General features: G+C 40.1%; 1 protein-coding gene across 4 annotated transcripts in view; it reads left to right on the top strand.

Moving 5' to 3' along the window:
- Positions 1-14,133, top strand: part of efl1 (elongation factor like GTPase 1) — a 95,536-nt gene extending 81,403 nt beyond the window's left edge. The window contains exons 16-19 of one of the 4 annotated variants that reach the window (XM_057839971.1): positions 8,466-8,670; positions 10,489-11,006; positions 11,096-11,280; positions 13,039-14,133. In XM_057839971.1, the coding sequence (XP_057695954.1) occupies positions 8,466-8,670; positions 10,489-11,006; positions 11,096-11,280; positions 13,039-13,227 (1,097 nt within the window). In that variant the 3' untranslated portion in view covers positions 13,228-14,133. The remainder of the gene's footprint in view (positions 1-8,465; positions 8,671-10,488; positions 11,007-11,095; positions 11,281-13,038) is intronic. The other 3 variants (XM_057839980.1, XM_057839954.1, XM_057839962.1) reach the window with 3 other exon arrangements.
- The last annotated feature ends 1,276 nt before the right edge of the window (positions 14,134-15,409 follow it).

The following is a 15,409-nucleotide window of genomic DNA, read 5'->3' as shown; positions in this document are numbered from 1 at the left end:
TTCGGCCCCCTTGAATCTTGCAACCTTTCTCCACATTTCAGGCTTCAAACACAAAGATATGAAATTTAATTTTTTTGTCAAGAATCAACAACAAGTGGGACACAATCGTGAAGTGGAACAACATTTATTGGATAATTTAAACTTTTTTAACAAATAAAAAACTGAAAAGTGGGGCGTGCAATATTATTCGGCCCCTTTACTTTCAGTGCAGCAAACTCACTCCAGAAGTTCAGTGAGGATCTCTGAATGATCCAATGTTGTCCTAAATGACCGATGATGATAAATAGAATCCACCTGTGTGTAATCAAGTCTCCGTATAAATGCACCTGCTCTGTGATAGTCTCAGGGTTCTGTTTAAAGTGCAGAGAGCATTATGAAAACCAAGGAACACACCAGGCAGGTCCGAGATACTGTTGTGGAGAAGTTTAAAGCCGGATTTGGATACAAAAAGATTTCCCAAGCTTTAAACATCTCAAGGAGCACTGTGCAAGCCATCATATTGAAATGGAAGGAGCATCAGACCACTGCAAATCTACCAAGACCCGGCCGTCCTTCCAAACTTTCTTCTCAAACAAGGAGAAAACTGATCAGAGATGCAGCCAAGAGGCCCATGATCACTCTGGATGAACTGCAGAGATCTACAGCTGAGGTGGGAGAGTCTGTCCATAGGACAACAATCAGTCGTACACTGCACAAATCTGGCCTTTATGGAAGAGTGGCAAGAAGAAAGCCATTTCTCAAAGATATCCATAAAAAGTCTCGTTTAAAGTTTGCCACAAGCCACCTGGGAGACACACCAAACATGTGGAAGAAGGTGCTCCGGTCAGATGAAACCAAAATTGAACTTTTTGGCCACAATGCAAAACGATATGTTTGGCGTAAAAGCAACACAGCTCATCACCCTGAATACACCATCCCCACTGTCAAACATGGTGGTGGCAGCATCATGGTTTGGGCCTGCTTTTCTTCAGCAGGGACAGGGAAGATGGTTAAAATTGACGGGAAGATGGATGCAGCCAAATACAGGAACATTCTGGAAGAAAACCTGTTGGTATCTGCACAAGACCTGAGACTGGGACGGAGATTTATCTTCCAACAGGACAATGATCCAAAACATAAAGCCAAATCTACAATGGAATGGTTCAAAAATAAACTTATCCAGGTGTTAGAATGGCCAAGTCAAAGTCCAGACCTGAATCCAATCGAGAATCTGTGGAAAGAGCTGAAGACTGCTGTTCACAAACACTCTCCATCCAACTTCACTGAGCTCGAGCTGTTTAGCAAGGAAGAATGGGCAAGAATGTCAGTCTCTCGATGTGCAAAACTGATAGAAACATACCCCAAGCGACTTGCAGCTGTAATTGGAGCAAAAGGAGGCGCTACAAAGTATTAACGCAAGGGGGCCGAATAATATTGCACGCCCCACTTTTCATTTTTTTATTTGTTAAAAAAGTTTAAATTATCCAATAAATTTTGTTCCACTTCACAATTGTGTCCCACTAGTTGTTGATTCTTGACAAAAAATTTAAATTTTATATCTTTATGTTTGAAGCCTGAAATGTGGCGAAAGGTTGCAAGGTTCAAGGGGGCCGAATACTTTTGCAAGGCACTGTATATAAAGGAGTCATGTGATTAATGTTGCGACTTCTAACTAGTGAAACTGGTAGAGCCACTGTACTGGTAGAATAAAGTCAGATCTAATATGTAGAATAAAGAGAAAAATGTAACGATGAGTTTAGGCCAAACGAAGAAAGAGTAGCATTTCTTCACAATTCTACTTAAAGTAAAAAGTATGGCATGCTAAAACTTCTCTTAGAAGTACATTTTCCTCAAAAAGTTACTTCTCAAATAGTGGGGCACAGAGCGATGCCGTGGGTGGCGCATGTGACCTCTATAAACATAATTTTTTGCCCTACTAGAATAAAGTGTAATTGGACATCCACTCACTGGGTGGCAGTGGCGCTCTCATTTTTCAGAGTGCGCAGTATTTTTGAACCAAACAAGATCACACAGAAAAGAGCACGGGCGATATGAAGAGCTAAGATGAAGAAATATGACTAAGCGTATGCAACTTTTGTCTTTGACTTTTAATACTTTTTAATAATTTAAGTCTTTTTACTGTGAATATGTTTGCAGCGGACAGCAGGAAGGTAAAGACTTCACTTAAAGACGTTATACCCCAATCTCATTGATAAGCTGCTTGATTTCTTTTTTCCAGCGAAAATGTGCTCAAATCTCGCCATCAATCATCTCGCTTTGTCAGTGTTACATCAGTAAACCAGCGAGCACTGTTAGCATCGTATAAGGTGGAATACCAAGTTGGTCAGTGCAAAATAACCCCACACCATAGCAAAGGAGCTGATACTGCCTGCAGCAAAAATAAAAATTGCCCTCTGTCCAATGACATTGTCGTTTTTGTTGTTTAATTTTTGTTTTTTCGGTCAAATTGTTGGCATATTGTCCTCATGAGTTAATGTTGCGATCAATTTGATTTTTTCATTATTATTAATTTATTTTATTCAATCTTATTTTTCAGTATCAAATGGTCAAAAAATGTCCCTTGAATGTATTTTAACAGATTGGATGTGACTTTTTTTCTTAAATTCAGGCAAATTGATGCGCTTTAAGTCTAATGTCAATAAAGTAATACATTATTGTAAGTTGATACTATTTACAGTGGCAGCAGCGAGACGGGGAGGGGGGGGGCGTAAAACGTTTGTCTTCCTGGGGGCAGAGGCATAAGAGAAAATAAGTGAGAAGCACTGCTCTAAGTAAATGTAAGGGAGTAACTCATTCCTACCCACCCCTGCTAACAACCTCACACACTCAATGTTACACCTATGGAGAATTTCCAGTATTCAGTCAACCTAACATGCATGTTTTGGAGATATGGGTGTAAACCCATATCCCAAAAACATGCGTGTAACATGTAAACTTCACTCAGAAAGGCTGGAACCCGGGATTGAGGTCTTATTCTCAAAGTTCTGTTTTGTAGTGCTAATCAGTTATCCACCATGCCTCTGGAAAAAAACCAAGTTTCTTTTAGATACTCTTGACTGCAAGACAAAGGACGGTGACGCCTCTTTCTTTAAACTACTTTCAGCTAGGTACATATTCAAACAGGATTCCCAAAAAGCTGGGAGGCTATACAAATTGTGAATAATAACTGAACTTAACCATGTGGAAGTGCCAAATTTCAATAGAACACATCATAGATCATCCGGAAATTCAGGAAATCTGGAATCATTTCTGTGTGCAAGGGTCAAAGCTCAAAATAAAAACATACGGGATGCCAATAATCTTAAGGCCCTTAAATGGCACTGCATCACAAAAAAGGATGCTGCTGTAAGCTTAACAGCAATACTCTCAGAAATCATTGTCATTGAAGACAATCCACCGTTGCCAGCTGCGCACCTGCAACAAAAACATACAAAAATCAAGCACTGATATGTTCGTTTTTATTCGGTAGGGTTACAGCTGCTTGCGCCGAAACCGTTACCCAATTGGCATCGGGGTTATGGTGCACAATCATAGTCCTAAAAATTCCTTTCATAAATAGTCAACTTACAAGCTCATATTTAAATAGATATTAAACCCTCTACGGCAGACATGCCCAAAATCTGGCCCGGGGGCCAAATGCGGCCCGTGGTCAAATTTCATCCGGCCCCCAGCCTCTGTCATAAAATCAATAACGTCTGGCCCACACACAGACTTAATAAATTGGTCAGCAGTACTGCTACTAGCATATGAAGGATCTTACACACTAAATGCTGCTCCTCATTTACCCAGTAAAATGCAGCAGCACTCTAAGCAACATTACCCCGTGTGACCCTTTACTCTCAATTTTCTAAAATGGCGACAATCAACAAAAAACAAAAAGTTGACTACGACGGCCGACGCGTCAAGGATAGGTGGAAACTGGACTATTCTTCACTAAAATACGCAACAACTGTCTGCCGCATTTGCAAAAAGACAGTCGCTGTTTTTAAAGATTTCAATGTGAGGCGATATTACCAAACAAGACACGCTGACATGTACGACAAGATTACAGGGAAGTACAGGGAATTACGTAGCAAAAAATTGAAGCAACTTGAAGCTAGTTTAATTTCACAGCAGCAGTATTTCGCAAGAGCCCGAGAGTCGAAAGAAAATGCCACAAAGGCTAGTTGCGAGATTGTTGAAATTATTTATTTAAAAAAAAAAATAAAGCAAATGTGACACACAGAATGGCTAGCTAATTTTTGCTTAAATACAGGGTGACCCAAAAAAAAGTTTACACTGCCATAATACAACTTAAATGCCATGTTTATTCATCTTAGAATTAGAATTTAATCACAAATTATACATTATTGTAAAGAACATGTACAGTACACTCTATTTTTCAATGTGTCCTCCCTTAAGTGTCACAACAGCCTCCAGGCGCCTGCGGAACACTTGACAGGTCTTCTTTATGTAGGATGCTGTCATCTTTTCCCAAGATCTAACAATGGACCTCTCCAAGGCTGCCACAGAAGTTTGTGGCTTCTTACAGGCACTGTCCTCCATAGTTGCCCATATGCTATAATCCAGGGGATTGAGATCTGGACTCTGGGGTGGCCACATATCACCTTGTCAATCAACTTTTTGGTCCGCACTGATCGGGTTTTCCAGACCCTTGTTTTCGTGAGGCTGTTCCAGTATCTTTCAGCTTCTTTTTAACTTTGTAGACTGCACATCTGGATATTCTCAGATTTGCTGCAATCACAGTAGGTGTCAGACCGGCACGCAGCAATTCAGGTACAGCTAAAGTTTTCTTCATTTAAACAGAAGCACAGGAATTGTAGAGACGAGAGATTACCAGCTGCATTGAGCGACCTTAATGAATCACTTAAGCATGACAACCTGTTTCAATGGCTTTTAAACAAGCAGTCAACTGAGTGTAAACTTTTTTTTGGGTCACCCTGTATATTGTTCTACATAAAGGACGTCAGCCAAGGTCGGCCCCCCACATTTTTAACACACTAAATCTGGCCCCCTTTGCAAAAAGTTTGGACACCCCTGCTCTATGGACATACGGTGTTAGGATGTATTGATTCTGTTGTAGACAGAGTTACTTTAGCTATAAATGTGTAGTGTAAGCAGAATACTGCTTATAAAGTCGTGTACGGGCAGTGTTGTTAATCTTACTTTCAAAAAGTAATTTGTTACAGTTACAAATTACTTCCCCCAAAAAGTAACTGAGCTCAGTGTAAGAGTATTTAGTTACTCAGCAAAGTAACTGACGTTACTTTTCATGTTTCACACGTGACGACAATATACAGTGGGGCAAATAGGTATTTATTCAACTACTAATTGTGCAAGTTCTCCCACTTGAAAATATTAGAGAGGCCTGTAATTGTCCACATGGGTAAACCTTAACCATGACAGATAGAATGTAGAAAAAAAACAGAAAATCACATTGTTTGAATTTTTTAAAGAATTTATTTGCAAATCATGGTGGAAAATAAGTATTTGGTCAATACCAAAAGTTCATCTCAATACTTCGTTACTGTATCTACCCTTTGTTGGCAATAACAGAGGTCAAACGTTTTCTGTAACTCTTCACAAGCTTTTTACACACTGTTGCTGGTATTTTGGCCCATTCCTCCATGCAGATCTCCTCTAGAGCAGTGATGTTTTGGGGCTGTCATTGGGCAACACGGACTTTCAACTCCCTCCACAGATTTTCTATGAGGTTGAGATCTGGAGACTGGCTAGGCCACTCCAGGACCTTGAAATGCTTCTTTTGAAGCCACTCCTTAGTTGCCCTGGCTGTGTGTTTGGGATCATTGTCATGCTGAAAGACCCAGCCACGTCTCATCTTCACGTCTCTCTTGCTGATGGAAGGAAATTTTCACTCAGAATCTCTCGATAGACGGCCCCATTCATTCTTTCCTTTACACAGATCAGTCGTCCCGGTCCCTTTGCAGAAAAACAGCCCCAAAGCATGATGTTTCCACCCCCATGCTTCACAGTGGGTATGGTGTTCTTCGGATGCAATTCAGTATTCTTTCTCCTCCATACACGAGAACCTGTGTTTCCACCAAAAAGTTCTATTTTGGTTTCATCTGACCATAACACATTCTCCCAGTCCTCTTCTAGATCATCCAAATGCTCTCTAGCGAACCGCAGACGGGCCCAGACAGGTACTTTCTTCAGCAGGGGAACACGTCTGGCATTGCAGGATTTGAGTCCCTGGCGGCGCATTGTGTTACTGATAGTAGCCTTTGTTACTGTGGTCCCAGCTCTCTAGAGGTCATTCACTAGCTCCCCCCATGTGGTTCTGGGATTTTTGCTCACCGTTCTTGGTATCATTTTGACGCCATGGGGTGAGATCTTGTATGGAGCCCCAGATCGAGGGAGATTATCAGTGGTCTTGTATGTCTTCCATTTTCTAATAATTGCTCCTACAGTTGATTTCTTTACATCAATCGTTTTACCTATTGCAGATTCAGTCTTCCCAGCCGGTGCAGGTCTACAATTTTGTCTCTGGTGTCTTTCGACAGCTCTTTGGTCTTGGCCATAGTGGAGTTTGGAGTGTGACTGACTGAGTTTGTGGACAGGTGTCTTTTATACCGATAATGAGTTAAAACAGGTGCCATTATGAGAGGTAACGAGTGGAGCCTCGTTAGACCTTGTTAGAAGAAGTTAGACCTCTTTGAGGTGGCGTGGCTCAGTGGTAGAGTAGTTGTCCCCCAACACCGAGGTTGTGGGTTCAATTCTCCGCCCTGATGAACTCGCGTAAGTGTCCTTGAGCAAGATACTGAACCCCACGTTGCTCCTGGTGCTGCGTCACCAGTAGGTGGATGGCAAGATAATGTAAAGCGCTCTGAGCGCCTTGAAAGGTGGAAAAGCGCTATATAAGTATAACACAATTTACCATTTGACAGCCAGAAATCTTGCTTGTTTGTAGGTGACCAAATACTTATTTTCCACTCTAATTTGGAAATAAATTCTTTAAAAATCAAACAATGTGATTTTCTGTTTTTTTTTTTCCACATTCTGTCTCTCATGGTTGAGGTTTACCTATGTAGACAATTACAGGCCTCTCTAATCTTTTCAAGTAGGAGAACTTGCACAATTGTTGGTTTACTAAATACTTATACCCCTCTGTATATTGTATAACATCTTTCACATAAAAGATGATTATATTCACGGATTTAATTTAACTGATTTTTTCACACACAGACACACACACACCCCAAAAGAAAACAAAACAAAAACAAAGTAGGTCAAACTTTCGATTTTTATTTTTTTTAAAGATTCACTGGTAACAGGTTTACAAACTTGCTGTGAGAAAAAAAAAAGCCTTTTTGTTTTTCCTGTTGCACTGAACCTGCACTGAACTGTGACCCCCGTACCAACCTACACACTGAAACGTGACTTGTATGTATCGTCACACCTCTACCAGACCTCAACATTATTGAGCATTTTTGAGTTTCAGTTTTAGAGATTCAATTAAGACGTTGATTTCCAACGCCATCGTCTCTAGTTAGAGGGTATTCTAACTGAAGAATGGCTTAAAATTCCTTTGGAAACAATTCACATGATGGATGACTTAATACTTCGGAGAATTGAGACTGTAATTGCCTCAAAAGGTGGACCTACACCATATTAAATTATTTTACGTTGATTTTTTTAAGGTGTTTCCATTATTTTGTCCAAGCCCTGTATATGGGTATATTTTTCAATATGCTGGTGAGGTGCTGAATTACCTGCCTTTGCTCTCGTTGTTTTGATTTAAAAAAAAAAAAAAAAAAAAAAAAAAAACATAACACAACGTTCATGAATACATCATTCAAGAAAAGTTTAATGCAGATGACTATTTTTGGAAGAAAAAAAATAAAAATAAAAAATAATATATATATATATGCTGTATATATATATATTGTAGCATCTACAACGCCGACTTGGTGATGATGATGCAGACTCGGCAGGAAAACTACATTATTTTCAATGGAATGTACCTACCTGAACACCGCGGACTGTATGTTTTTTAAAAAAAAAAAAAAAAAAAAAAAAAAAAGGTTGTCCGAGAGTCCGCTAAATTCTATTGCTAACGAGTATGTGAATGATGTTCTAACGCTCTGAGACATCTAGCCAAACATCATTGTGTTTGCAACGACATCCCTCCTCCCCACTCCCACTCTGCAATTTCCAGGGCAAGCTGGCAGTCGGATGTGTGACAAAATCAGACAACTTGAACTTTAACCAAATTGTAGTAACGCACTAACGCACACGTTCACATCTTCACTAATGGTAACAGTGTTGCAAAGATAGGAAAAGTAATTAATTAGATAACACACTACTGAAAAAATAACGCCGTTAGAAAGGCAGTTATACTCTGCCATTATTAACATCACTGTGTACGGAGTACTATACTTTTTTCACAATCATTACTCTTTTGTATTTCCCTGTACAATGCTAACATAAATCATTTCTTTCAGAGGTAACTTGTCTTCTGGAGGACAACTCAGAACTAATTCGGACTGTAGAACAAGTCAACATGTCGTTGAGGGAGGGTAGGAATCTAGACATTAGTGTGAGAACCTTGGAAGCCATTGCTGACCTCAAGACCAAACTGGAGAGCATGCTCCAAGGAAGGAAGTGGAGAAATGCTGTGCATCAGATCTGGGCATTTGGACCTCGCAGGTTTGTAACTCATCTGTCGGTCTTGCTCTTAATTATTTATGTATTTTACTTAAATATACTCCTTTATTTGAAGTAAAGAACAATACTGTGTGCTTAAATAGTACAATCAGCATGTAGCTTTGAAGTGTTAAAATAAAAATGTGCATTAAAGTATCAAACAATAGAAAAATTGAAATACTGTGCATGTACTGCAGGGTAGACTTTGAGTATTAAACAATAAAATACTGTGCATTCAAGTATTAAAAAAATACTGTTTTTTCTACTAAGGGCTGATTTATGCTTCTGCATTCCGTTGACAGCGAAGCGATGGTGTAGACCCTACGTCACCATTAGTGCTGCAATGATTGATCAGTTAACTCAAGTAATTCGATGAGAAAAAAGCTTCACATCCAAGTTTGCTGCTTTGAGGATCGTTTATTGTAATGGTTTGTTTTGAAAAAGGTTGCATTTAGTTTTATTAATTTGGGTGGATGCACTGCCCTCTAGAGGCAACAATGAATATGACATAACTCATATAACATGGCTGGATCCAGCTGCTCCCTGTTAAGACCAACATAAGGTTGTAAGTTTTTGTTTAAGCTAATATATTTGTTTATGCATTCGTTATGTAGTTTAGAAGTATGGTAGTTTGTGTGGGAATATGTGTTTGAACAATTTGTTCAAAGTTTTTTTTTCTCCATTTTATAGCACTTAAGCTAGCGGACTTTTGCTATGCAAGTTAGCCAATCGTTCTTTTTTTGTACTTTGATCCGCATATAGTTTTTTACCGTATGAGGCTAAGCTCAGTTATTTTCATTTTTTTTGTAAATAAATGTGTTGCTCTAGTGAAATAAAAGTGCAATTCTACATCGTTTGAAGATATACTCAGGTATTTTATTTTGTATTCGCATTTAATGGTCTTGAAAGTGCAATCTTAGCAAGTTAAAATAAATGTTATTGCAAGCATAAACACGTTTCCCTTTTTTTACATCTCCTAAAATGTATTCTGCAAAGCATTAAATGTTTGTAATTAGATTACTCAATTATTCGAACTAACCATTGGATAGATTAATCGATTACCTAAATAATTGATAGCTGCAGTCATCCTCGTCAATGAGCAAAGTTCTGCGTCAAGGGAGCTTGTTGCCCTGTAATTCACCGCCAAGCCACTAGAGGTGTGTGGCTTTGTCTTTGAACGGTTTTCTGCAACTCTTGTCGAATTCCTTAGTTTTCCTCCGGTCATAGACAGCAATGGCAACGGAGATGGAATGCGTGTATTTGGAGTTGTATCTAATCAATATTGATCAATAAATGCTGTTAATGAAAATGTTGAGGCGTTGGTGACATAGTTGACGTTTGCGTAGGTGTTTGAATGTTTGAAAATGGCGGTGTTGTTGTGCTGAACCGGAAACAACATTTTGAGCGGACCAATCACAGTCCTCTAACGTTTACGTCACTGCAAGATGATGTAAGGTGCAGTCAGGATTTTTTGGAGGTGCATGTCAGACTACGGCGTAGGGTCCAAATCAGGTCCACTTTAACGGAGTAGGTCCGCCATAACCACAATTCAGAAGCATAAACCAGTTTCTTCTCCTATCGGATAGAGTAGTAGCATTTGAGAGAAATGGAATAAAGCCTGTAAATCAGGGGCAAACCAGTCCAAATCCTGGTCTAAAACAATTTTCCTAGATTTAGTCAGTGTATGGAAAAAAAGGCCGTCGCGCCGGTGCTTACCTTCGTCAAACTCCGAGGGCTCGATTGAACTCAGGTTAACAACCACTGTATTAGACAAATGATAATTTTTAGTTGAACTTGATATTCTTTTTCATTCTTATTTAGGTGTGGCCCGAACATTCTACTAAACAAGCTTGTGGATTATCAGCGCCCATCTCTGTGGCAGTGTCTTTGTCGAGAAGATAAATCTGGGGGAGATAGAGCTCAGATACCAAGTATACGGGAGTTTGACAATAGCATTGTCAGTGGCTTCCAGTTAGCAACGCTGTCTGGGCCGATGTGTGAAGAGCCTCTAATGGGGGTCTGCTTCTCCATTGAGAGATGGGATATACAGCCTCCCAACTTGGCACAGCAAGATAACATGGAGAGAAATGCAAAATTTCAAGAGGCTTTGGAAGAACGCAGAGCTTTAGAAAGCACTGATGCATTGGAGGTCTCTCCCTCTGAGTCAAGCCAAGCTAAGTGTCGGGAAGAGACTTCTGCTGCAGACTGCTACGGACCCGTCTCAGGTCAACTCATTGCTGCCGTGAAGGAGGCATGCCGCCACGCGTTCCAAGCTCAGCCCCAAAGACTTATGGCTGCGATGTATACTTGTGAAATCATGGCCACTGCAGAGGTTCTGGGTAAGAGACTGGTCATTGCTTTTTCCTGATGCATCCACATTTACACCATGTCTGGTTTGTCATTTTACCTGTGTCCTCTTGTCATGCAGGCCGAGTATATGCTGTGCTTGGGAAGCGAGAGGGCCGCGTTGTCCATGAAGAAATGAAGGAAGGAACAGAAATATTCATCATAAAGGCTGTTCTGCCTGTAGCTGAGAGTTTTGGTTTTGCAGATGAAATTCGCAAGAGGACTAGTGGACTAGCCAGTCCACAGATGGTCTTCAGTCACTGGCAGGTAATTGTAGTTGCATTAAAATGTATTGTTCAACATTTGAAATGGCTTAGTTTTCTTCACGAATCATCAGATGTTTTGTGAACACTATCACATAGTCAAACATTGTGTTTAATTAATACTCCAAAATATTTCATGTTTTTATTAGGCATTCACAGTGCAGTTTGGAAAAATTATGTGACCCGCTTAGCTAATTACTTCCCTCAGAAGTCTAATCACTGTGATCAAATTAGTGTTTGTTCAAAGCACCCCTGCCTTGTGGAAAACAACAACAACAAAAAAACAGGTCTGAGTTTTTTTTTTATTTTGAAAAAGTACCAGCCACGAACCAAGCCCTCAGAACTATCATTAATTTAAAACTCCAAGGAGTCCTCGGGTTGTGATGTCCTCGACCTTTATGACGCCCTTTAGTCCTCCGCCATTTAGTCACCAGCTAGTGCAGAGTAGGCTAAGAACCTCTGAGTACCTCATGATGCTAGGGATATCCTGATCGCATGTTTTTGCACCAGAGTCCGAGTCACCTGATTTTGAGAATCTGCCGATACACAGTCCCGATCCGATACCGAAAAAAAGTTTTTCCAAACATGTTACTGTCCCATTGTGCCGCCTTCATAATGTCAATTATTTTTAAATAAGAATAACTTAGGCTAGGTTCAGACCGTAGATCTTAATGCACGAATCCAAATTTTTCATGTTTTTCCAACTCGAGTGAGGCATTATTTTAGCGTTCTGAACGGGACAAGTCACATGGAAGTGGACCATTTGTGGGTCATGTGGTTTAAATTCGATCCGGGTCAAATTTTTCCAGAATGTGGCGGCGGTCTGAACTGCCAAGTCTCCAATTAAATCGGCATTCATGCAGCAATTACGTCAGCTAAGAGCAAGAGCGGCAGGCAGAACGGCAGCGATGGAGCTGTGCGTTAGCGCCTAGCTTGAACTCAGTTTCTAGGCAAAAAATGAAGAAAAGGATAAGCCTTATAATGCTCTATTTGCTTTCTGTGTGCCAAATGAGCAATATTTCAGTATCGCTTACATGGCCGAGTCGAGGCAAGCTGACGCGCACACATAACACTTACTGTATGTGTGTGCGTCATGCACGCACAGTGCGTGCATGCGTTCTATCAATTCATATAAACTTTGAATATATGACTAAACGGGGATTAGTAATGTCTGTTATTTGTGTCCTATTTTTGGAAATCAAAATATGATCACTCTAGTATGACGTACAGCCAGCATGTGTAGTGTTGTTTTGATGCTTCTGCGCATGCAGGCCAGTTTGCTCAGCGTGTGTCGGACTGCGAGCTAGTGCGCATGTGTAATACTTGAATGTGCTCAATGGACAAAGGCAGTCTGAACGGGCACACCAAAAAACAGACAAAATATCAGAGTTGTGCATGAAAACCTCCGATGTGAACCTAGCCTTGGAAAAATGCTTGTCTTTATTAGATGCATCATTGAGTGAGTCAACTCAAATCCAAACAAGCACAAACGAATGGCATATTTTCTCTATAATTTTTTGCATCTGATGGGGCGCCAACTTCAAAGAGGTTAAAAAGGCTTACGCTTACCAGGTTGTTTCCTCGTTGTTCCAAGTTTGACAATCATTTGAAAGATGAAACACATAATTCCCAAAAAGTGACATTTGTATCTCATTTTATCTCCTGTTTAAAATGAGATTCAATTTGATCATTGGGGGACAAGGTTGGCATTTTCGAGGCAACTCCAGACTCTGTAGTTTTCAAATCTGCATTCTTTTCTCAGGTGGTCAGTAGCGATCCATACTGGGTTCCCACCACAGAGGAAGAATATCTGCACTTTGGAGAAAAGGCAGACTCAACTAACCAGGCACTCAAATACATGAACGCCGTCCGCCGCCGAAAGGGCCTTTATGTGGAGGAGAAGATAGTTGAACATGCAGAAAAGCAACGAACCCTAAGCAAGAACAAATAGATCTACAAAACGCATTATTTCTCGAAGATATGACACAGAATCTGCTGGACAACTTTTTGTTACCCCACAAAGGTTGGATTTCACCCAATTAAAGACATATTTTTATTGGACTCTCTTTAAAAGTTTATATCTAAATAACATTGTTTTGCAACAGGGACTGTAAAGTCATTTTGATTTTTTTCTCTAAGTACATTTCAAGGAGCCATGTGTAACAATTGGACTTATTATTGAAATGGCCCTAGTATTTTAATTGAAATTAAACATGTTGTTTAGAAATACTTTGAACACGGTTCTCATTGCTTAAATCGAGATTTTCGCATTTTAAAAGTCGATACTCTGCTCGTTTTATTGTTTTGATTCCATGTTTAGAAAGGATGATTTCCCCTCCACCAATTGGCCTATTAAGAGATCAGGTTAAGGATGTTAATGTTAATGATAGATTCTGAATCTCAAATGAATGAATCTCAATCTCAATTGAGTCGACAAGGATATGCATTAGACTTGCCTTCGCTCAATGGAGACAACTGAAAAGGAAAAGAGAAAACAGACGACACGGTGTCGACGTACCCCAATTTTCCGCATAAGCCGGATTTCACCGTTAACGTAAAAATAACTAAAATAAAAATATAAGATGATGTACTTACCATTACTGCTGGGATGTGGATGGAGATTTCGGGGTTTTCAATTATTTGTTTGCAACCGAAAGCAGGGAGCACAACTACGGTGACGGCAACCAAACGATACCAAAGCAGCATTCTCGCTCCGGCCAGCCCACCCACTATTCATTGCCGGTGCGGTGCATTTGGGGACAGCGTGCGCTGATATCAACTACGCATCCAGGTTGTTTCGGCGGATGGATATACACAAATCAGTCGAGGAAACCTTGATAAACGTTTTTTTTTTTTTGTTTTGTTTCTTTGTTTTGAGAGTTCTGGGACTTTGTGGAAATATGTGCTCACGTCTCTCTAAGCTAAAAGATATTTTGCTGTGTGTTGGTGTGGAAATCTAGTTCACGAATAACCAAAAAACAAGCGGTTCGGGCTGTGCGGCGCGTTGAAAAAACGCGGAGAATAAAATGAGTAATAAGAATAAAGTTGAGCAATTTGCAATGCAAAGCCCCATATAAATATTCACCTCTCTCTCTCTCTCTCTCTCTCTCTCTCTCTCTCTCTCTCTCTCTCTCTCTCTCTCTCTCTCTCTCTCTCTCTCTCTCTCTCTCTCTCTCTCTCTCTCTCTCTCTCTCTCTCTCGCGCTCTCTCTCTCGCGCTCTCTCTCTCGCGCTCTCTCTCGCGCTCTCTCTCTCTGGCTTGCCAAAGCCCCTTACTAGTTGCTGTTTTTAACACTTCTCCAGTGGCCCTTACGCCCGCCAGGTTTTCCCCGAGGTCCTAGCCCCCTTCCTATTACATAAAGACACTTTATTTTGTTTTTTTTTAATTGAAGATTTGTCTCCGAGCCAGATGCAGCCGTCAAAACAGCCATATCTGGCTCGCGAGCCATAGGTAAGCAACCCCTGTCCTGGACCATTTGACTTTATGAGCCAAAACCAGTGCAAGGTAGAAGTACTCTTCTTTTAGGTTGGAGCACACCTCTTATTGTTCCAATTTATCACTATTTTTAATAGTTGTTTGTGACTACATTTTCACTTCAATAGCTAATTGGTCTTGTGACCTTTTTAATCAGTAACAGTGCATATTTGTAGAGCTCTCCTTGCTGTTTTTGGAACTTTTTTTTTTTTTTTTTTTTTTTTTTTATCATTAAGGCAGCTACACATTCTCCATTTGTTTCTGTAAATCCAAGCACAAATGAAATATGATTTGCCAAAATACTCCACACAATTATAGAATGTGCGGGCTTGATTTTACAATAGTGTTTTAATTAGTCAGGCAGTCATCATTGATTTTTTTAATTGAAAAAAATACAAGTAAATGTAGGTCTCCAGCGGGATTCGAACCCGCCTTGTCCCGTGCGACAGACGAGCGTGTCGCGCTTGCGCCCTATAATTAATTAATTTTAAAAATAGCACAATAAGTGGGGGTTCGAATCCCGGTCGTGTCGCTCTATTTAATTAAGCAACTGTAACTACTGGAAAATTATATAATGGGTAAATAAAGTAAATAAAGACAAACGTGTTTGTGTTTTATCACCCTATGGTATAATAATAACAGTTCAAAACACAACCAGT

This window comes from Corythoichthys intestinalis, chromosome 1, assembly GCF_030265065.1.
Source record: "Corythoichthys intestinalis isolate RoL2023-P3 chromosome 1, ASM3026506v1, whole genome shotgun sequence".
NCBI lineage: Eukaryota > Metazoa > Chordata > Actinopteri > Syngnathiformes > Syngnathidae > Corythoichthys > Corythoichthys intestinalis.
The sequence above is the reverse complement of the archived record's forward strand: the minus strand, read 5'-3'. Positions and strand labels throughout refer to the sequence as shown.